Source organism: Rhinichthys klamathensis, unplaced genomic scaffold, assembly GCF_029890125.1.
Source record: "Rhinichthys klamathensis goyatoka isolate OS25496 unplaced genomic scaffold, OSU_Roscu_1.1 h1tg000209l_1, whole genome shotgun sequence".
Lineage (NCBI taxonomy): Eukaryota > Metazoa > Chordata > Actinopteri > Cypriniformes > Leuciscidae > Rhinichthys > Rhinichthys klamathensis.
The window spans coordinates 1,956,046-1,980,367 of NW_026606734.1; the positions used below are offsets into that span (position 1 = coordinate 1,956,046).

The 24,322-nt window shown below is 37.2% G+C and overlaps 1 protein-coding gene across 1 annotated transcript; it reads right to left on the reverse strand.

The window, feature by feature from the left end:
- Positions 1–8,931: 8,931 nt before the first annotated feature.
- On the reverse strand, positions 8,932–23,601 carry tbc1d24 (TBC1 domain family, member 24). The gene is made up of 7 exons (XM_056263683.1): positions 23,475–23,601; positions 19,503–20,555; positions 17,675–17,833; positions 16,445–16,508; positions 15,957–16,052; positions 13,662–13,902; positions 8,932–9,107 (listed from the first exon to the last, which is right to left on the reverse strand). Exons 2-7 carry the CDS (start codon positions 20,477–20,479, stop codon positions 8,953–8,955), a joined length of 1,692 nt encoding a protein of 563 aa, XP_056119658.1. The 5' UTR covers positions 20,480–20,555; positions 23,475–23,601; the 3' UTR covers positions 8,932–8,952.
- Between the last annotated feature and the right edge of the window lie 721 nt (positions 23,602–24,322).

Genomic DNA, 24,322 nt, shown 5'->3' on the forward strand with positions numbered 1-24,322 from the left:
ATGTCACCTGACACACCGTGTGGAAAGTACCATCCGACTCCTGGAGGGGGAGGAGATAATACAATTTTGGGATGGGCCGGTTTACGTTTTGTAATAGAGTCTGACAGCAAATGTAAACTAAAATCGTTATAAATCGTTAAATAGAAAGCATGTGGGTCCAATACAGACGGTGATTGAAAGGTTTTGTGGTTTCGTGGTCTCCCCCATTTGTAGTGAAGATAGTACGCCCCTCTGCGGGCTTTCCCTTTAATACTGAAGATGTTGAAATCCTTAGAATAGAAATCATGCGTTTATAATCTGGGTGTTAACATATTACACTCTTACATTTATTCCATGTATTTCTTTTTATGTATTTCCAATATTATGTTACTTATAATGCATTATTTGCAATGGATTTGCAAAATGATTGCAAAAAACGTTGTCAGAGTGTATGGTAACTAATCGTTTGAATGTGTAATAGTAACACGTATTTGCATTCATTATACTTGAATTTAATATTTTCCTCTCCGTTGCTCTGTAACTTGCTGAGACACTCTTTGTAAGGGCGTAGGTTTACTATCATTTTGGTTTATAACGACTTCTGATTTCTGTAAAACGGCCTTCAAATATTCTATGCTGTTTATAAAAAAAGCTTCTTTATAATAAAGTGATATTATTATGTCACCCACGCAGTGTGATGCAGAGGATGAGGATTCCCGAGATGAAGGTCATTCTGGGCAGTGACGTCAACCGCAGGCCACGCCCATCGCCCTCTGTGTCAGCAAGAAATTAAAGGCCATGGTGCAGGTTAAACACCACTGTCGATTAATGGGTACATAAAGCAGTTAAGATATGTATATAAAGTTAGAAATGTCTCCAAAATTGTGTTAAAGTCCAGTTTTTGACGTTTTTGGTTAGTAACGGTTATTTTTTTACGCGACTCGGCGATGACGTCACATGAGGTAGACGCAGGCAGCGGCGCGCTTGGTTTAGTTACAGTTCTGATGGTTCACAGCCGAGGAGATCGATGTTCTCGTCAGGGCCGTAAAATAAAGAGAAGTGACATTGGGCCGGGGATGGGACAAACCCACCCAAATTAGCTTCGGTTAAACATGCACATAATAATTTGGGTAAATGTGTACGCTTTATGCCTATTTTTCCTATCGTCATGAACACAACAATGATTTCACTCGTGTTTAAATAGTTTTCCTTATAATAATGTATCATTTGCAAAAAGTAAAATGCATCTGTGTAGATGAGAGAATCATCTACAGTGTATGCGCGTTGTTCATTCTGTATTATGGCCAAGCATGCGCGCTTAAAATAGCATCTGAATGTACGCGCTAGACCTAGACTTTAGACTAGGTTAGGGTGACCAACAGTCCTGTTTTCACGTCCTGTCCTGGCTGGGTTTTTTTTTTTAATTATGAAAATGTCCTGGTTTTCAAAACTTCTGGGAAAGATCAGCTCTAAAGCAAAACAGATGGGCAAACAAGGAGAATGAGGAAGAAAAACAGGATAAAAAGGAAGACTAAAGATACATTTTGTTAGTTTGTTTTTGTAAGCTTGTGAGAGCTATTTTTGTTAAATTTGGAGGTATTTCTTTTAGTTATTTCTTATTTATATATTTATTTTTCTAATACAGAAGAGACATTATTTCATTCATTCAAACCTGTAATAATTATATTTTTCTTTTTCTAATACAAGAGACATTTCATTCATTCAAACCTTTAATAAAACAGGCTCTGAGAAGGCTATCTGAATTTGTGTCTTGTAATATAACCATTTTCTACAGAGGAGGCATAGGCTACTTTAAATATACTGAAATTAATAAGGCATCGAGTAAATTTCGAGTTTAATTTGAGTATCTGTTTGCCAGGCCGAGTGTCCTGCTTTCACCTCTATCTCCAGTGAAAATGTTGTTTGCAAACGTAGCTGACGACGAGTAGGCTGGTCATGTCTTCAGTCAGTGTGATTATTGTTGATAGTGCTAACTAGTTTTCCTCATGACTGTCATTGACACCGTCAGGCTTACCAGGAGAGGGAGTGAGTTGTGGGCGGTGTCGTCCCATGGAAACTGTGGTGGAGAGCTTGTGTTGTAGGGAGGTGAGCGCGTTTTGGTTGCTGGTCGAGGACCTCACCCCGCGCCCAGCAGTTGTAACGTGCCTAACGCAGCATCCTGGATATGAGGCATAATGCCTGAATCCATTTGTGCTACACATAGCATACTCTCACTTCATGCAGGATAATGGTCCCCTTCAAGCCAGCACGCACGAGTATGTTCATGGTTTATGTTTACTTTACCTTTTTATTTTTTACACTGAGTCCTTTGAACAAAAGCTATAGGTGACAGGAGATGTGTTGCATACACAATAAACATGCATCAGAGACGTTTCCAACCTACTTACAGAATTTAAAACTTAAGAATCTTTCCTACTTATCCCTAGGCAATACCGGTACACTGCGTACAGGCAGGCTATACGCTGGCCTGGGCTTGGAGTTTTAGGCAGGAGTATAAGAAGCCTCTCGTGTGGTTTCAACCATCAGACAACAATTCCAAAGTCGTGACCAGACCTATCAGGGCTTTCAATCGCCTCGTTTGGATCAAAATGTATAAAAATAATAATTGCTTATTCTGTTGTGATCGCCCAATTTGCCCTCAAAATGTTATAAAGTACACAGAACACATGAATTTCTATAAGAAAAAAAAAAAACAGTTTATTGGCATTGCTTGTAATAGTTACTAAACATTTACTGAACAAGGACAAAGATTACTGAACAAAGACACAGGTTGCAAGTAAACAAATCTATATAAAAAAAAGCCAACTGATGTAGGGCTAGACCTGAAACGTTTGCACATTGTTTCTTTTGCCTGCAATAGTGTGGTCCAGAGCCATAGAGAGAGAGAGTTGCGACACTCCCATAGACCGCCATAGGAACTTAAAAATGCGCAAGTAACGCGTGTCGTGGAGCAGCCAATAGTTCCAAACACTGATAGTTCCAGCATTGAACCCCATTCATTTTCAGTGCTTCCGAAGTACGCTCGCTGGTAAAATAATGAAATTACTGTATTTTTTTTACTTTTACACACATTAGCCGACCTCTCGTGAATCTAGTCAGTATATTTTATGTAGCCAGTTTTAGTTAATGCTTATTGGAAGATAATGGGTTACTTGCAGCTAGCTATAGCTCACATGACCAACTCTTCATTAAAGTTCGCTAACTTCTGGTAACCTGAAGTATATATTATATTATTTATAATATATATGCATAGCATATGCATGTATGTATGTTTGTACGCCTATGCATGTATACACACATAACCCTAACCCATTTAAGTAAATGAATTGTGTGTGTGTGTGTGTATATATATATATATATAGTTTATATTTACCGAACATTACTGCAAATTTGTACATGCACACTTATATTTTATGTTGGTTGTAATTCTGAACAGACCGCCTCTCCAGACCTCTTTGCGTGATCACGAAGGTAGGCTAATGGCTGAATCGGAATTTATAAGCAAGATCACGGGAATCAATAGCCTAAGAAAAAAAGTAATGATTTTGTGCAAAGTAAAACCAAAGCAACAGCACACAAAGAAAAAAAAAACATGCAGAATGCAGGAAACCACCACTAAATGAATACTTACAACTAAATCATTGGACTTGTCTGTGGAAAGAAAATAATGTGAAATTAGGTTCTTGTAGTGTGACTGCCGGGCTAGGTAGAGGCTGACGGCCTCCTCAGGAACCTGTTTGAAGGATGTGGCGATGGGGGCGGGTGCATCAGGACAAACTGGCGCTAACCTCTCAAAGAGCTGCAGGTGAATTGGTGTAGCTTTCCCGAAGGGCCTTCATTAATGATGTTGCATAACCTGCAGACATAATAATAATACTGTATAAAGATCATTGACACTAATGGAAACACATGAAATTGTCCTACATATGAATTATAGCAAACATAAACAGTAAACAGAATGTTACGAGATTGCCAGGGAGATTACAGTACAGTGGACCCTGATATGCGCTACTAAATGTTTTAAAAATACATAAAAGAAATTCAGAACATATTTGATTATTTGAATGTTACAATTAAATGTTTACACCAATACTAGTGGTAATACATGTGGTAAAGTTACATAAACTCTACGAGGTAGTGAATTTACTGAGAGGTAGCTAAACTCTGAAGTGAGAAGTGGATAAACTGTTTCTGACATAATTTCAGCGGTGGGTAAACTGCGTTTAGCCTCCACTACAGCCCTGACGACACGGTCACGGTCAAATGTGAAAGAGAACCGTAGCAGTCTAACACAAAAAAAGCAAACACACGATTGCGAAAGCCGCTTGATTATCATCACCACTGATCCAAACACTAGCCATGAAGCTTTCATGACGATATGGACATTTACTTCAGGGCAATTTTGTTTTGGCTCAAATTCGTGAATCACGAAAAATGCTCTTCTAATGTCAGAGTGATCGTGCTTGTAGTGGAGGCTGTGTCAAAGGGAACACGGTAGCTATACAAAATACACACAGAGCTAGCTAACACGCAGCTTGTAAACATTAACGTTAGAATGAACTTACCGTGGCAATATCTCGCTTGCGGCAGACGGTGTCTCTCGACCTCGGGACAGGGCAAGCAGAGAGGTTTGCATTCACAGACGGCACGGCGGTAGGAAGTAACTTAGCCATCCTCTCACTCTTTAAACTAAGTGAGACCATCTTGGCATCCCCTGCGTGGTAAATTAATCCTCCTCTTTGAAATGCGCGCTGCATATTCTCGAGTAGGCGGCGACAGAGCTAATTTAGCTGAAAAATCTGCTCGCCTAATCTTGACAAATTGCACCCAGCTTCGGAAGCTCCCTTTGTCCTTGGGGAAACAATGGACCCCATGTCCAGTTTTGATAAAGTTTTTGCACCCGCCACAAACACAGTAATAAACCATTTTGTCTACTTATTATCTAGCTTACTCTTCTCTATCTCTAAGCTGTTATGCTATGCTATCTCTCACTATCTATATATGTTATGCTTATGATATCTATCTATCTATCTATCTATCTATCTCGATATATTTACTTATCTGACACTGTCACTCTTTCACTAGCTACCGTTAGCTAAGTTACTACTCGCGGCGGGGCTTTCGTCTGTTGTCCAACAGCGAGTACCTCATGTGACGTCATGCAATGCATTGTGGGAGAAATTAGAATCCTCGCTAGGCTAGTGGTAAATGCTAACACATCACCGACTTTTCCGTATTATATTTCTTTTTTGTAATCCCCTACAACATAAAATACAAAGGATAACTGTTTAAATGTTTATTACCAACTAGAAAACTGGCAAAAAAAAAAAAAAAAAAAACCTGCACCATGGCCTTTAACGAGACTGTACTCTAGACACATAGCCTATTAATATGTTAATAAACATGAGCACATATAGTGTGGGGTAGATAACAAATGTTTATTTAATGTACATTTTATTCCCACACTATAATGCTATATATATTTTATTTAATAATAAAAAAAAACAAATATTTGTATAATAAATAATCATTTAAATAATTTAATTAAATATTTAATACATGGTATTAAACATATATTAACATGTATTTAATACTAAAATATATTTAATATATTGTTTAATATTTAAAAATATATATATATATATAATAATACATTGCATATCTAAAATGTACTATTGTAATAGTAATTAACCATATTTATTCCGAGCGTCAGTGCCTGGTGGACACATGTTGTTCAGGAAACATGAGGGAAGATCAATTAGTCTGGTCTCATTTAGCCAAGGGGAGAATCTGCATTATAAGGTCAAACTCACACATATCATGAGACCAGAAGAGAAAAGGCTTAAGAAGATCTCGATGATTTTAGTTAATAGTATTGTGTTAGAGATAAAAAAAAAAAAAAAAAAAACTGCTAACTGTGCCAAACTCTGACTATTTGTGTAGTAAACGTACTGTACGTACATTATAATTAAAATAGTGACAGATACAAGCAGATCATTCAAAATACTACAGCTATAGCATTGTTAAAATGCTAATATCAGAGAGATTTACAGGGAAAGTTTTCTCCAATTGTTGGTATTTTCTGAATACAGATTTATAAAAAAATCATTCTATAGAGACAAAAAAAAAAAACCTTTTTAACTAAATAAATGCATAGACATTTTCACGACTTTTCCAGGCCTGGAAATCAAATTTTTATACATTCTGTGACATTCCCTGGTTTTCCACAACTGTGGGAACTTTGTTGGATAATGGACACGGACTAGACAGTTACATGCATGAAGAACTGAGGACAACAACAGAATTGACATCTTGCACAGTTTTTATTCATAATCAGGATGGATGGTTCATTCCAATGTGCCGAAACAGTCCTTCACGACTTCTATGAGCAGATCCAAGATCACTACATGTTTGACACTATAATTTAGTTTAGCATGTTTAAGACTTTTTAAACACATAAACACACCTGCTCCACCCGAATGAGACACATAACATACAAACACATCACTTGATATGGTAACACATCACAATGTACACACTCCTCAACAAGTTCTGATTCAAAGATATGAGCTTCAAATATCCTCACTGATACACATAGAATCTGACATCAAACAATATATTACTGATATGAATTCATAGATGATTGACTAACATTCGGCAACTTAAAATAGGTTCAATAAGTGCAAAGAAAAAGATAAATCATAAAATGTAATACTTCCACATAAAATAGTGCTGATTATGCCATCATACATATAATTCAAGCAAAAACTATTAAATGATTAACAAAACAAACACTGAATCTCTACTACACTTTACATTGCAATTCAACCTGGCCACATTAGTTTTATTCATGGTTCTTTAATATACGGACGGAGTGATATGGTGCATTACTGAAAATCATGAATGAAATTAACAAACAAACAAATAAAGATTGTCATCATTTACAGCATTCACCTTTATATTGTTCCAAACCAGCATGACTTTCCTTCCTATGTGGAGCACAAAAAGAAACGGTCACTTCTTTTCTGTGCAATGAAAGCTGTCAAGCTCTATAAAGCAAGCAGTTTGTGCACTATATTTCCAGTCTTCAAAAGCAAGTGTGGTGCGAGGAACAGAAAGTCCCGTTGCAGATCTCAAATCTCAAGCGCATATTCAAACTAGCTGCATCTGGTTTATAATCGTGAATATGCGAATGTGCAAATGAGATCTGAGATCCACGGCGTCTGTTCTGAACGTAAGCTACAAAAGTATTGCTCCAAAAGACATGAAAAATAGTGTTTGTCTCATTATTATTTAAATTTAATAGTGCTTTTTTTTTGTCCTTTTATGAATTTGACAGCCCTGATCAGATTCACTTCCATGCAATGGAAGAAAGTAAGTGATACAGGTTTAGAAGGACATGAGGACAATGAGTAAATGATGACAGAATGATTAATTTCTGGTTTAAAAGAACATTGGAATGCCATTTAAGCACGCTGAATGCCCAGAAGTAATTCTGTATTGACTAAAGATTCATGAAAAGCTCATGTTTTACGATCTTCTTATGCTGAGAACATAGAAATCAGGTTTTTCCCAATTGGCACTCAAATGTATGGAAGAACAAAAGGGATGTGGGACGGATAAACTTTGATCACTCTCTCAAAATAATATATATATATATATATATATATATATCATATAATCCTATAATGAGAAAACATTGATATATTGGTCCGTTTCGCACAAGAAAATACAGCAACAAATATCTGACAACTGCCTGGAATCACATCCAAGACTTGGTTTTGCTTTAACAGGAAAGTCTCCAGTGTTCTGGTCCTCATTTCTTGTAGATATTGATCATTACAAACTGCATAAAATGCTAAATGCAGCATTAATGAAAATGGTACTACACTAAACTTAAAGGGATACTCCACTTTTTTTGGAAATAGGCTTATTTTACAACTCCCCCAGAGTTAAACTGTTGAGTTTTACCGTTTTTGAATCCATTCAGCCGATCTCCGGTTCTGGCGGTACCACTTTTAGCATAGCTTAGCATACATCATTGAAGTGGACAAGACCATTAGCATTTCTCAACAAAAAAAAATGACCAAAGAGTTTGGATATTTTTCCTATTTAAAACTTGACTCTTCTGTAGTTAAATCGTGCACTAAGACCGACGGAAAATGTAAAGTTGCAATTTTCTAGGCTGATATGGCTAGGAACTATACTCTCATTCCTGCGTAATAATCAAGAAACTTTACTGCCGTACCATGAGTGCAGCAGGCGTAATGATATGACGCAGCGCCTGAAAATAGTCCCCAGCTCGGTAACTTCCAACGTGACCGGGACTAAGTGCCTGCGCCTGCTGCACTCATGGTACGGCAGTGAAGTTTCTTGATTATTACGCAGGAATGAGAGTATAGTTCCTAGCCATATCAGCCTAGAAAATCGCAACTTTACATTTTCCGTCGGTCTTAGTGCACGATGTAACTACAGAAGAGTCAAGTTTTAAATAGGAAAAATATCCAAACTCTTTGGTCATTTTTTTTTTTGAGAAATGCTAATGGTCTTGTCCACTTCAATGATGTATGCTAAGCTATGCTAAAAGTGGTACCGCCAGAACCGGAGATCGGCTGAATGGATTCAAAAACGGTAAAACTCAACAGTTTAACTCTGGGGGAGTTGTAAAATAAGCCTATTTCCAAAAAAAGTGGAGTATCCCTTTAACTCGATTCTTGACTGGTCTAGATCAACACAGATCTTCTGCTGATATGAAATTTAACCAAAAAAAAACCTTGACATATGTTTTGCATTGATAAATTTACACAGTAAGCATTAGATCTTGACTGGAGCTCAGGGCGGATCTTTTAGTGCACTAGAGGAGCATCACATCTTCATTACGTCTATCACAACACAAAGGATCTTCCAGCCACAGCCTCCATCAGTGTCTCCTGCAGACGTGGAGAGCCGCTCTTATGATGCCATGGCGTCTCTGAAGCCCCACACCTCCAGCAGGGCGATCTGAAAGCTCTCGGCACACAGCGGAGGGTTGTCGAAGGTCAGGCAGCGTTCGGTCCGGCCGTGGTTCAGCTCGGAGTCGATGTACAGAGCGTTACCATCCCCTCCTCCTTCACAAACAACAAAATGCATCCAATTATAGAGAATCCAGTATCCAAGATTGGCTATCTTCCTTTCTATATACTATACCACTCAAATAACACTGGATTTAAGAAAAACTAAGACTGGGCAATAAATGTCCTTTCATACATTCATACATTTATGTTTTTTTGCGCTGAAATGGTTTCAAAAATCAGAGGAAGCATCATTTGGACATTCAAGTACAATCAAAATATTTCATGCAAGAAACAAAAGTAAAACATTTAAATGTAAAAGTTAAATTGTATCTATCTATCTATCTATCTATACAAACAAATTTGGTGTAGAAACAATTTTCACTCAGATATTGCTAGTAAATTTCACAAACAAAACAAGTAACCCACTGAATTAAATGTGATATTTTGAAATATAAAACCTGTAATAGTATTTTCTTGTAAAACATACTCCAATCATCTGTTTTATCTGCAACTTCAAAAAAATTTTTTTTTACAATGTATATATATTAGGGCTGTCAATCTATTAAATTTTTTTATCTAATTAATTACATACTCTGTAATTAATTAATCTAAATTAATCGCATACACAATCTTACAATGTTTACATGGTACAATTTCTGGTAAGCTACTTTTTTTTTTTTATTGCTTGACACAAATTTCACGATTTCAATATAATTTAATTCTTGTGATTTGATGCAATATTGACTCATTTGGATAAATAGGTACACAAGATAGGCATTCATTTTTCTCAAGAAAAAAAAAATCTCACCCAATGCTGTAAAAATACAGAGAGCCATATCAGCTGGAAGTATTTAAGGTTAAAAATAACTCAAATGAAATATAATGCGTGTTTATTACAAATACCAACTTCGATATAAGTAAAAATATAATACATATGTAATATAGTAGTAGGCTACATACATTTAGAAAAATACTCTCTATAGCTCTGTTTTTATAGCCAACTATAACGTGCTATATGGTCATGAAATGGCTTTCCTGAGGTAACTTAGGCTAAATGTTATGTGACATAATTGTTCTCCAGCTGTTTTATTGACCTCTTTTCGCGGTCGAAAAACACTGATTGATCGAGGAATATACATTTCGGTAAGTTTTAGGCTGCCCTACTTTATCTTTCAACATTGGTCATTCGTGTTTATTTACTATTAGCTAGAGATGATCGGTTCACGTGCCGCTATGGGATCTGTCATGACTCATGTCACATTTACAAGCGCCAAAACGGTATTTATTGTTTGATTTTCGTAATAAAATTGACAGAATCTGAGAGCTGAGATTTTTTAAATATCATAAGTAACGTGCTCTGTCTTGTCTGTTTCCGTGTCCTCTCTTTGGTGCGTGATTTTTCTGTGCGTGAGAAAATGGTTGTGTGACGTCAGGGCCGGATTAAGAGTTCAGAGGCCCCTGGGCACAATGTCTTGTAGGCCCCCCCTTAGGGCCAAATGTATATTTTGTCCAAGGACATTTTAAAACGGCATTTACAGTTTTACTGACTTAACCCCTTAACTGTCACCGTCCCACAGGTGGGACGTTTGCCATTATATTTTTAAAACAATAATATCTTAGTTAAAACCTTAAGTAATATTGACAAACTATATATCATTTGAAAGCTTACAATCTCTAGTTTCCATATTTGGTGATTGATTTTCAAAATAAATTACAGAGGAGCCGTAATTTATCAATTTGCAACAATAATATTTTCATACTCCTAGGCGTGTTCAGACCTTTATTTTGAAATAGCAATGAACATGAAAAATCATAAAAAAATAGTAGAAACCTAGTTTGTTTTCATGCCAAGAGTTCAAAAGATGGCATCCATTCAATTATTTTAGAAAAAAAGGTCTGAAAATGTTTTAAATATAAAGAAAAAAATTATAAATTCACCATTTGTGATGTGGCAGCGAGCTATGACGCACATGCGTGTTCTTTGTATGTGTTTATTAGAGGTTGAATTCATATCAAAATCTGCCAAACTTTCCCATACTACTTCTGAATAGGATCTCTACTTCATAAATTGTATGAAAATTGTGGAAATAATGGTTCATATCACTCAAAACACATTTGGAAATGGAGGCGCCCTTATATGGGCAGTAATGGAGTCTGGTTGTGACCTAGTGAAAAAGTTTGGTACTGCGCCCAAACAAAATCTTACTGAAAGCTCATTTTTTGAGATATCAACCTAAAATTTGAAACACAACTTGTTCAGATTTTTGGCTTTGATTTTTCTGCAGTTTTAGAGTAGCCCAGGTTTTGAAAATATATATTTTATATAAAATATGAATAATTAATTTTTTTACATTGTACATTTCCATAAACTCAAACTTCTATAACTTTTTTTCTGTTTCACTTTCTTAATTTATTTCACTTCTACATAAATCTGCCAAATGTCTTCTTTAAAACAAGACCAATCTTACGTCTATATTCCAAAGCATTCTTGAATTACAACCATTTATGTTCGAAATGTGCATTTTCATGTCAATTAAAAAAAAGGGGGGTGACAGTTAACAGGTTAAAAGGAACTTTGTTGTACTATGCTGGAGTAAAGTTCATAAAGGGTCGTTTTTTCCCATAGGATTTTGTAAAACTATGTTGGGTGGACCTCTGTGCCTCTAGGGGGGTTCGGGGGCATGCTCCCCCGCAAGAAAATTTTGTACATTTTAAGGTTAAATGCATCAATCTGGTGCTCTTTGAGAGATCAAAATTAAGAGCTTCAACCCATGACCTGCTCGTTGAACAAAGAAAAAGCATTGATTTGTACCTGGACATTAAAGAGGGCTCAAACATCTTTTTAGTTATGAGAGTCTCAGTCTACATTACATTATCAATGGTGTTTTAGGATGCCAAACAATTATTATAATAATGTAATAATGATTTATATAATTATTCCTATGACGTAAAATCCATATATAGCCTATAAATGTAGTACTATATAAATGAAAATGAATATTTCAAAAGTATATTTTAGTCTACATTACACTATAATACAGGGAAATTAAAATACCTTTGTCCTAATTTCTTCACTTGCAAAAAATAAACCCTTGAGCTTTTATTTAGGAGAAAACACCAGATAACCATGCTGATCGCGTGAGCAAAGAGCGCACTTTTCTTTAAATCACGCAGCACACACAGGATGCCTATTCTTAAAGTCTTGTGCTGTTTTATAAAGGCACAAAGCCATATCATGGTTTCGATTTTAGTTCGTTGGCCAAATATAACGCTAGAGACCTTTATGTTATACATTTTAAATCTCATATGTGTTGGGAAGAGAGAGTTCGGCAAAAGGCGGATTCGAACTCGGGTCGAGTGCATCAAAAAGCAGCTTTCAAGCACTTCAAGCGCTACGACCTACGCCACTGTAGCTATTCCGTGACGGGCGTCTTTATTCTAAAGACAGGCACTTAGTGCAAATATACGCTCCTTTATCTAAAATATATTTTTTCTTCCCCTCGCTTGGGCCACAAGTGCGCATGGCGAACTTGGAATGAATACATTTTATCAGACCGGCCCTCGCGGCCTCGAAACACTACCGGCCCACCGGGGAAACTCCCGACTCTCCCGATTGCCACTCCGCCCCTGCTGCCCAGGGCCCCTTAGATGTCGTGGGCCCCTGGGCAAGTGCCCAGTTGCCCTAATGGTTAATCTGGCCTTGGTGACGGGAGAGCGCGTGAAAAGTTACAACACACACACACACAAGCGCGCTTTCTCTCAGACACACTCACCGACTCACGCACACACTCCTGGATGCTTTGCATTGATGTGGTACTTTAGAGTTGACGAACTCCGTTTGTTATAAGTAAATGTTCCAAACAATGATCCAAGCAGCGCGTTCTTGTCTCCCTCATTCTTTTTACACGAATGGTGGCTACGGCTAGAACGGCTCCGCAAAGGTCAAAACGGATCAATGGATTAATCTGCGTTATTTTTTTTAACGCGTTATTTCTTCTCAGATTAATTAATCGAAATTAACGCGTTATTTTGACAGCCCTAATATATATATATAAATTGTATATATTTTACACTAATTAAACACTATCTATATAAAAAAATATATATTACCTAATATAAATTACCTCTAAACATTGAACTAATCCTTGAGTTGTGAACCAAATCATTTATACTTGCAGTTCAAAAGATTTGAATCTGTTCAGAATCGATCGTTTTTGCTAATGAGGTTTAAATCAAACATGATATTAAATCATATATCATGTCATAAAAGACATATAAATTAAATATATGATATCTCCATCTTAACACTCTCCTATGAAAAGCTACTGACACTTCAGGTTTACTATGGATAAAAGCATCTGCCAAATGAACAAATGCCAAATTTAAATGTTTAGAAAGATTAATAGTCAAATATAAGGCACATAATTTGATCGATGTTATTTAGAATGTTTGTTAATTTTGTATCATTCATATTAAGTCTTTCATATATCAGTATTAAAGGTGAATATTCACTATCTGTGCAAGAATATTACTGTAAGAATATTTCAAGTGAAGAGAAAAATAATAATAACACAAATCTGATTAGAGAGAAATGAGTATCTAACTGACCGATAATGATGGAGTCGACGTTTCCTGCCATGAACATGGAGGTGTTCCTCGAGTTCAGGTTGAAGTGTCGAGCAGACAGGAACGGGGACAGCTGAGACGGGTCTGTGGCTGGTTTCTCTAGAGATAGAGGTCCACCGTTGTCTTCGCCACCGGTGTGTTCATCGCCTGCGGGCTGGGCCGCACTCGCCAGCTCTGGGTGTTTGATGATGACCCACTCATAACGCTCCATCTCTGGCTTCATCTGAAACAAACATGTACAACATGTTACACACATATATTTGTGTCACGTCACTTCTGAAAACACACAACAGCAATGAGCAGACCGTGCCAGTCAGTGCTCTTGTGGTCAGGAAGTGAAATCTGAATACATGCTGGGGTGTTACATTGTGGTTTAAGGTCTGGACCCTTATATTGTCCATGTAAGCTTCTTTAGATCTGCTAAATGAAAATTAATCATATAGTATAAGAACACGGCAATTTACCATTTTACTACCTTTCAGGGTTTCAAAGATCTCAATAACGTCTCAGTTGTGCTACAATTTGCTAAGGTTTGATCTGATTTAGAGGCCTGCATTTCAGCCCGAGCCCGACGGGCCCCGACTTATTTACGCTTCTAGGGCCGGGCTTCGGGCCAATTTTCACGTCATAGTTCACACGCGGGCCGGGCCTCGGGCCTGTTTTAGGCTTATCTTTTTTTATAGCCTATTTTAGACATTAATTAAAATAAAATATGAGAAGATGACGATTGAAAAGCAAACATAGAAAGACGTTTTATAACCTATCACACTGACATGACTGACACATGACAGTCTGCTCACGCACACGCACAGGTTTCCCGGCGGCGCGATCTGAGATTCGTGCGACCGGCTCGTTCTGTGTTTAGTGTCCCGGTGGCGAGCGTGACTTCAGCGCAGCTGGAAAAAGTACGACTGGATTAAAACCTTCCACTGTGGATGCTGTGCTTTTTCTTCACGATGCTCTGAGACTGTTCTTAGCCATGTTAGGAGGTTGTTTTTTGTTTGATTGGACTTTATTTTCATGAGTCTGTTGAAAACTATTGGAAATAAGAATGGCCATGTTCTGTAGTGAAGACTTGATTTTTGAGGTAAGATAACCTGCATGTTTGTTTTTAATGTAATTTATTTGATTTGTTTAGATTGCATTCTCTGTATTGTATTGTAAACTCATTTAGTTTGCGAGCGCTGTTGCGACTGAGCAGCAGAGCAGTTTGCCTCAGCTTTTCAAAAATGACAATAAACGTTTAAACAAACGTTAACTGTCTGTGTGATATGCTTAAGTTGTTTTATATATATGGATTGTATTGTAGCCAAGTAAAGTGTTGATTTGAGAGGCTATAAATGGATCAAACATGTTTAACTCACTGTCGGCTGCTTGGTCGTCATAAAAAAAAAAAAAACATTTTTCTAAATTAACTTTATAAAGAAATGAAAATAAACTTACTGGTAAATACTTTGCCATTGAGAAGAAAAAAATATCAGTTTTACTGACTGCAACTTAGGGCAGGCTGTGAATTTTTTTTTTTTTTTTTTTTACGGGCTCGGGTCGGACTCGGGCTGATCATTCTAATGAGCTGTCGGACACGGGCCGGGCTAGGGCCTGAGCGTCTCGGGCCAGGGCCGGGCTAGGGCCTAGATTTGAGGCCCGTGCAGGGCTCTAATCTGATTCTTATTTAATACAATTTAAAATCATTTTTCATTTGTTTATAAATAATTATTTATGCTGTTTATTTATTTATATTTATATGTACATTTAATTTTTAATCACTTTTACTGTGTATGGCAACATTTTAATTTCTTTTTTAATTCAAAGGACTTTAAATTTATAGAAATAATTTTGCCTTTCCTTTCAAGATCATCTGATCCACAATAAATGTATAGCCTTTTAATTTTACTATATTGTAACTATGATTCATTTATGTCCTTTTTATTCCTACAAAGGAGAACCAACATGAGACAAAGTTCATATTTAATAGAAACATAACCAAGAACTCCATTAAATTACCAAAGAGCTATAAAATAGTCCCCTGAGAGTGAAACAGGATGAAACGATGATGGATGAAAGGAACTTGATACATAAATGCACTGCACTCTAGTCTAATACTTAAGAAAATAGCGCCACCTAGTGAAATATAAACAATCATTTCTAGATATTCAGTAACAACTAATACCTTAATTTTTTATTTATTTATATTCTATATTATTATTTACTGATAATCAAATTAATTTGATTGTTTATATATGTGCATAAACCAATGAGTATCACAATGTGACATACTGTGAAGACGAAACACTCTCCAGTGCCAAAGAAGCTGAGCTTGTTCCCGCCTCTCTTCCGCTCCTCCCAATCAGTGGACAGGAAGGCCCCGCACACCTGAAATATGATTGGATGAGAGGTGTGTCAATCACAGACTAGCAGCTTCTCATCCTGAACAACCTCCCTGCATCCTAGTTCGCTTACTATCAATCCTACATAATATGCAAGAATAACCACAGACCTTCACTCAAAAAACTAAAACCACCATAGTAAATGAACAAAGGATGACTTTTGGCCTGGACGGCTCTATTATAGCTGACGTAATTTGGGGTTTCTGGTTACAAACGGAATGAGTTCTTCATGCACTTATTTAAATTTTCACTTTAAATGTACATAATGTAATGTCTAACATAGATTACCTTCACAGAAACTAAAGCATAACTCAACTGAAGTTGTGCTAAATTAATAAATACAATGACAGAATAAAGAGAAAGAGACAGTTTTGGTACCTCTCCATCTGTAGTTCTGATGAGCATTAGTGTCGGCTCGTATCCCTCACAATGTGAATAAAACCTAAATAAAACATCACAGACAATATTTCAAAAACTTTCAAAAGGTCATTCAGCTCTTAAACTGTTTAACTGAGTAATAACTATTACTCAGAGGCAGCAGTTATTACTCATGATGACTTCTTGAATAATATTCTTGAGCGTAAAGAATATCTTTCTTTAAATTTGGCATGAAATGAAAGCTGCGATAGTCTTTTCTTCTCTAACGAGTGAAACAAGTCTGGAATCAGAAAAAATGTAAGGCGGGGCTTGATTTTGATGAGGAATTGATTGAATCGTTGTGGTTTGCTATTGGTGGATCTCATGTGATTGACAGATTTGTCCCTTTCTTGCTAATAAACATCATCAGAGAAGAGAAGAGATGTTGCTGCAAGAGGGAGGGGATCATTTTTAATGAAAGATTATGAGGCACGTGAAACAAATTTGGATTTATAATAAATACTCCGGAAATATAAAATATCCCGGAATTGTCCATTTTGATTTAAAGTAAGGTTACTTGCTTTGATATTTTGTTATCTAATGAAATTAGATATGCATTCATGCATTTTTAAAGCTGCAGTCGGCAAGTCTGGCAGATTGAGTGGACTTAGGCAAAATTTTGAATGTTTACAACTCTCATGCCCCTCCACCACTATCAACGGATACCCTCCCACCGAGTTCGTGCTCGTCAGTGCGTGTGCACCAGGTTATCTGTGAACGCGCCCGTCTCATCAGCATCCATCAACACCATGGAGTATTTGGAGGTATGCTGTCCTGGCTTATCTACCGATAGATTGCAATTGCTAACGTCATTTATACTCTAAATGAGCTTACTTGATTTGTTAGTGCTTTGAAAGCGAGATACATTCGCAATCACTCTTCGTTACTGCGCGAACTTCAGGCGTGTGCATGTGATTGTAACGTGCGCGAGGGGTGGCGTGTGCCCGATCTGTGATTGACAGTCAGATCTCACACCCCCCTGCGCTGATTGGACCCGATGATCCGGGAGCTGTGGATTTTTGCAAAACAAATAACACGCTCCAGGTGGAGTTAGAAGCTCGGGTTTTTTTCTAAAACCACTTTATTTATGTTGTTCTGTCGGATTATAGTGTCGATTTCACTGAATATGATCAAAAAAATGTTGCCGACGGCAGCTTTAAGTGTGGCTTGAGTGTCCGAGTGCACTTGTACCGGTTCAGGCTGCAGCCGTGCGTGGACGTGGTGAAGAGAAGCTGCGGCTGACACAAAGCGAAACGCTCCGGGATCCACGACCAGACATCTCGGATCTCTTTAGCGCCGACGATCTCGGAGCTGAAATTATCTGCGTTCACGGCTAAATGGACATTTTGCCTAGAGAGAGATAAATAGAGAGAATTCAAACTTGTTATTTTTTAAATCATCCATTTTTCACTGTGCATCAGTAAACTAACAAGATAAAAACATAAATAGAAATGTGTGAGGAGGAGGATGATGAGAGATGAAGATACCCACCTTCTGATAGAACTAAAGGACAGCACAGAGATTGTGGAGAGCAGGAGAAACGAAAAAACAATGAAATAATGTGAGAAAATAAAATAAAATTAGGGAAAATAAAAAAATCAAACATGTAATCTGAGGAAAGATGCCAAACACAAAAGATATAAACAGACATACTTAATAAACAAACATACATTTTAATATGAACAGACACAGCCCTAAATAACTCAAAAATGTTGACAATAAGTTGATCTTCTCATTATATTTAATCTATTCACAATTTTTATTTTTGAAATCAATCTAATATGATGATTTGCTGCACAAGAAACATTTCTGATTAATATCAATGTTGAAAAAAGTTGTGCTGTTTAATATATTATTTTATGGAAACTGTGATACATTTTTTTCAGGATTCTTTAATGAATAGAAAGTTAAGAAGAACAGCATTTATTTGAAATATTATTTAAATCTTTTGTAACATTATAAATGTCACTTTTGATTAATTCAATGTGTCCTTCCTGAATAAACATTAATTCCTTTCAAAAACAAAATCTTACAGACACCAAACATTTGAAGGTTAGTGTAAGTTTAGTTCAGCTAGTGGCATCAAATTTGCGTCTCAGACATAAGCAGTTATATTTAGCATTTTTAATCCGATTTCATGTAAAACCCTTTTAACTTTTCAAGTCTTACTAAATAACAGTTCACCTCTGTTTCATGACAACTTTTGACCAAGAAATTCCATTTACGTTACCTAGACAGTGATTTAATACTTTTATAAACAACTTTATAGAGAATTTACTAGATATAGAGTAATAGCTCAGATTTGAGCAACTAGAAAAATGTATATATACAAAAACAGATTTTTTTAAGGTGTTATTTCTAGGACATTCCAGGAATATTTACAGGTTTATGGCCCAATGACGTGACGTGCAATTTTGATGTCCAAACCCCTTTATGAAGTCAAAATAAGGAAATGTTTAATAAAAAGCACATTTATTGAATCTATTGATCTCTGTTTATCAAATTATATGAACATATTTTGAGGGTATTACAAATTGTAAGAATTATTAGAGATTATAATATTTAGATAATGCATTAACGTTATCCCGTATGACATTTTGACTGGTGTAGTCACATGATTCTCAGTTAAACCGCTTAAAATAAGAGATTTTAGATCAATTTTAGATATTTTAGATAAAATCTCTAGATTTAAAGATTTTAAAATTGAGATTTTAGTAATAAGTAAAAAACATCCCCATAAAGATAATAACTACAGTACTTTGATGTGCAGTTTTAACCTATTTGAATTTTAAATCAGTTGAAAACCTTATTTGTCACTGGCCCTTATATACAGTCAAACCAAAAATTAATCAGACACCAGATATAAATTTGATTTTGATTTTTTTTTTTTTACTAGTGGGTGCAGGACACTATAGTTATTAACTCATGTAAGTGAGGATAGCAAGGAGTCTGAATAATTTTTGGTTTGACTGTAGATTTTTGCTTGCGAATATTGATGATAAAAAACTGTCATGTCTACCTTTTCTGTTTGACGGTGATGCCTTTCTGCTGGAGTGATTTCTCATTGGCCAGCTGAAGCAGCGTGATCTCTTTGCGGCTGAACAGGCGGATGGAGAAAGCCTTTTCCAGCAGCTTTTCCGGCGTCACGCTTTTCCCGATGTTCTGCACGAAGGTCTGAATTTCACTCCTGACCGCCGCCGACTCCTTCTTGGTTAAGGCCGAGCCGGAAGCCACACACTGCTTGCGATAAAACTTCAATATCGCCAGTGCGACGCGGTAAAGAACCTTGTACCCCTCCACCAAAAACACGTCCATCACGCGCGCAGCGAAGCTGAAGGGAAGGTCGCCCAGAACCCACCTCTGCCAATCAGAGTACACCTCCAGCACGTCCGTCGCAGTGGCAACCATCAGCTTATGCGCAGCAGGGCAGTACTTATGCACGAGGTCACCGAAGGTCATGCAGGCCGATTGATATGCGAGGAAAGTCTGATCTAACAAACGCCGCCCGGGTTCGTTGCAAGCTAACATGCGGCTGACGCTCTCGAAGCATTGAGCTTCATCCGCGCTCCAGTGCAGCAACAGCGCCGTCACCGCCGGCAAACACGGGCAGTACGATATATCCGGGAACTGCCCTGCCACGCAGGAGATCACAGCATGCACCGATCCCACGGATTCGGCCTTCAGACAGTAACGCGGCACTGCCATCCCGTCCACGAACTCCGGCAACAGGTACGCGGATGGGTTGCGCTTGCTGTTTGAATTCCCCATGATGTCCCGGTAGACCTCGGCATCCGGGGTGACGGTACGGCACGGGAGGGCTTTGAGCAGGTGCTGGTAAACGGCTGAGCGCTGGCTGTGGTTTTTGCCCCACTGGCCCGAGCGTGCGTGCTGTTTTAACTCCTTTATGTCTTTATATTCGGTCTTACCGGGAGCCGCGTCGCGAGACACATCGTCCATCTGAGACCAGTCCACGAACACACCACAATCCACAGCCATGACCTCTGACCTCACACGTCAACCGGCACAAAGAAAGAGAGAAAGAGAGAGAAACTAGCTGGCCATATTGCTTCAGCTGTTAAGAGAGGAAATATTGTCATTATCTCCTTCATTAATGACAAAGAATGAACATAACAGTAATTAAGGATGCCCAAAATGGTGATGATAATATCCAATAATGCATTAAACTTTAGAAAATGCATCCGATGTAAGTGCTTCGGTTAAAAGAGTCTGCCAAATGCATAAATATAAATAAATAATAGCAAATATGAAACTATTTTCAAAATTGATAATATAATAAATGTTCCTTGAGCAACAAATCAACATATCAGAATGATTTGGATCATGTGACACTGAAGACTGGAGTAATGATGCTGAAAATCCAGCTTTGAACACAGGAATAAATTGCCATTTACAATATAATATTCCAATAGAAACCTGTTCTTTTTAATTGTATTTCATATTCACAATATTACTGTTTTACTGTATTATTTGATCAAATAAATGAGCAGAAGAGACTTCTTTCAAAAACATTAAAAATTCGTACTGACCCCAAACTATTAAATGGTGGTAGTGTAAAGTTGAAATATATTCGTTTTTTAGTTTTTTTTATGCCCCTGGGACATAAAAATAATGCCCTAAAAATCACATCCATTGACTTTCAAGCCTCCTGCAAGTCCGTCTGTGTATTTGTGCCTTTCTGACTCAGTTTATCAGAATTTCCCAATTCGCCTTTGGCTAAGCCACACCCTAGTATGTAGATTGACCAATCACAGCGCAGCCAAGAACGAGCTCCCACAGAGGTCCGACACTCTTTCACAGCGCTCCATTGACTTTAACACAGGTGTCTCATATTTTTGGTCTCGTAGTTTTATCAAAAATATGGTTAAACGTTGTGCCTGGGGCATTTGTAACACAGATACGTGTTTCCCAGAGAGGTTGGAGGGGGTGTCTGTTTTTTCCCCTTCCCAAACCGAAGTCAAATCCTGACAAGTGTCGTCTAGCACACGCTGCTAATAAACAACGTTATACTCGCGTAGTCCGTTTGCTTTGTAATAACGATTATAGAAGTGAATAGAGACCCAGCTTTGCATGAACAGTGTTGCTCCTTGATATTGTTAGTCCCAGCCTCTGTCTCGATTAGTAGGATATGCGGTGGGTCATTTGTTGACTGTGACCGGTATGCTTTTGCCTCTATTTGGATGCCTTGTTGTTCCTTGCGTTTCACCTGTATGTCGTGAATATAGCCTTCGAACGTATATTGCAGCCCCTTTTGCCTACTTCTATTGGACACTTGATTTGCTGCTTTATAAAAGTTTTATCAAATTTCAGCAGGAAGAGCTGTCACAGCATAAGCCATGTTGATACCAGAGCCCAGATGAAGTTTGTTTGTCGGACGTAGCAACAGTAACTAAGGGGGGCGGGGCTTAGCCAAAGGCGAATTACTCTGTTTTCTCCTTCTCTCTCTATTTTAAGGGATTTATAAGCGTGTGCAGACACTAAACTCTTGTACTTTAGAGTTGCTGTGACGTCGGAGCTCATAGAACGTCAACAACATGAAACTAGCAGATTCAGGACAAACTAAGCAAAAATACTCTATTGGATTTGCTTATGTAGCATAATAGCATCAGTGCGTCAAGGGTCAAGGCTCAGGGGTCAAGTGGCTATAATCCATTTACACCAGGACAGGTGGACGACCTGCTGCTGTAGTATCTTACAGTGTCAGAATCACATAACCTATTATAATAGCATATTATACCATTTTATGAAAATGACATGATTTCATAGTAAAACACTGACTTTAGAGGAACATTTTTCTATAGTAATCCATAAAAAGTATATCTACTCTTATCATGGTAGTTTTTGGTCACCCCGTCCAACCTTATCTCAGAGAAACCATGTAAATTACACTGTACTAAATGAGTGCTTGGAAAAGTTTAGAGAGAAGCAAAAAAACAATTAAACTTACTTTATTTTATTAAAATAATAAATTGATTAAAATAAATCAAATTTGATTTAATAATTAACTAAATAAACAAAACATGCAAATTAAAATATACAAACAAATAAATTAACTGGATATAAAATAATCTAACAGTACAATTAAATACCATAGTAGGTAGAAAGAAATGCAATGATGTAATGTAACAGAAACTAGATATTTTAGAATTTATATTTTACACATATTTATAGTATTACATTTTCACAGTATTATTTGGGTCTTTAAGCGTGAAAATATATAGTTGCCTTTTACATTTTAGGGGCCACTCATATTTGGGTGTCCGTGGCATCTAAAAGATTGAAAACCCCTGTATATTAAGTTAACTGTACAACACTTAATTGTAGGCATTGTAAAATCATAATAAATAAATATTTTATCTATTTAAACAATGTAAGAAGCTTCCAGAAACATTCTGTCAAAACGTAATAGTTTTACGGTATTAAATATCTATAGTGAATAATAGTAAGTATGATGACGATGCACGTCAGCAGCCAATCAGCGAGCGAGAGAAACGCCTCACGCGCGCGCCGTCAAGCCCACCTGGCACGCGCTTTGCTGCTCTTCTAATGCTTCTAATGTCCACAAACACTGCCTATATTTCACGTCAACTTTCAGTGACAGACATAAACAGTTTGACACGCACAGCCTCGTTCAAATCTGCCTGATGTATACTTGACAGACAGATGACGTTATAGATACTCACACACAAGTACGTTATCTAAACACATTCAGCAGACTGACAGCTCTATGGCGTAGTCGTTTTTATTAAACATGTCTTTAATTCATGAAGATGTGCAAATGAAACGGCGACGCTTCAGATTAAGCTAATGTGAATAGCTCGTGCAGCTAATGTGCAGGCAGTGTAAACTGAACTACATGCCGAAGCCATTTAAAAGTCTGTACTGCAGCACTTCAAGTACATGAATCGCAAATAGATGAGTGGAATTAAGAAAATGTCAAAACTGGAATAATACTTTGAATGAAACGTCTTACCTGATTTGCTTTCGACTGTCTGTCAGGCAGCGGGCATTTTTGTGATTGTGTGCGCATGCGCAGTGAGTACTGCCATCACAGTGCACGCTGGGTGAAGAAGAGGCTTTTACAGAGATATATAGGCTAGTTATATATTAAATAGAGAAAGAGATCTATCTATATATTTTATCTATCTATCTATCTCTATCTGTCTATCTATCACATTTTAATGATATAAAGATATAATAATAGAGTAATTTGTGTATATGGTTATACACAACCAGTCAAATCGATGGACATTGCTATTTAGTTTTCTATGATTACTCTATTAATATACTTATCTATCTTACCCAGAAATGCATGGATACTCTTTTGCATTCTCCATTACTAGAAAAAGGAAAATCCCAGTGAAAGGCCGTCCTATCAGCTGACCTGTTTACAGCTTTATGAGCATCTCACTGGCTAAAAGGTCGAGTCGTTCTGGTAATGAGACAACGGCTGGCCTTGTACTCAACATCCGCAGACACATGACAGTCATTAAGATAACTCAATCAAGACTGCAGTGCTGCACGGACACAGTTCTTGCCTTCCTAGAGTTTATAGACTCGCACAACTCTGAAAACATAGTGTTCACCTTTAAATTAACAAGGAATAGGTATACAACTACAATAATTCACTAAAAGCATCATATAATCTAAGAATATCTCATGGTATTTACAGAAATTATGTTAAAATAGTTCTGGGATTATGGATGTGGTTGACCAGCAGTTCAACCTAGTAATATAATCCAGCATAATATATAATGATTATGCATGATCATGCATGGCTAATGAGGAACAAGGACAACAGGAAAGCGACTCACTTGAATA

Excerpts from the sequence above, each read along its gene's own strand:
- tbc1d24 (XM_056263683.1), bottom strand. The coding sequence starts at position 20,479 with ATGGCTGTGGATTGTGGTGTGTTCGTGGACTGGTCTCAGATGGACGAT. Across the intron at positions 16,509-17,674 it reads CACGGCTGCAGCCTGAACCG|GTTTTATTCACATTGTGAGG; the intron begins GTACAAGTGCAC and ends TGTTTTATTTAG. Across the intron at positions 13,903-15,956 it reads GAGAGTGTTTCGTCTTCACA|ATGAAGCCAGAGATGGAGCG; the intron begins GTATGTCACATT and ends TGTTTGTTTCAG.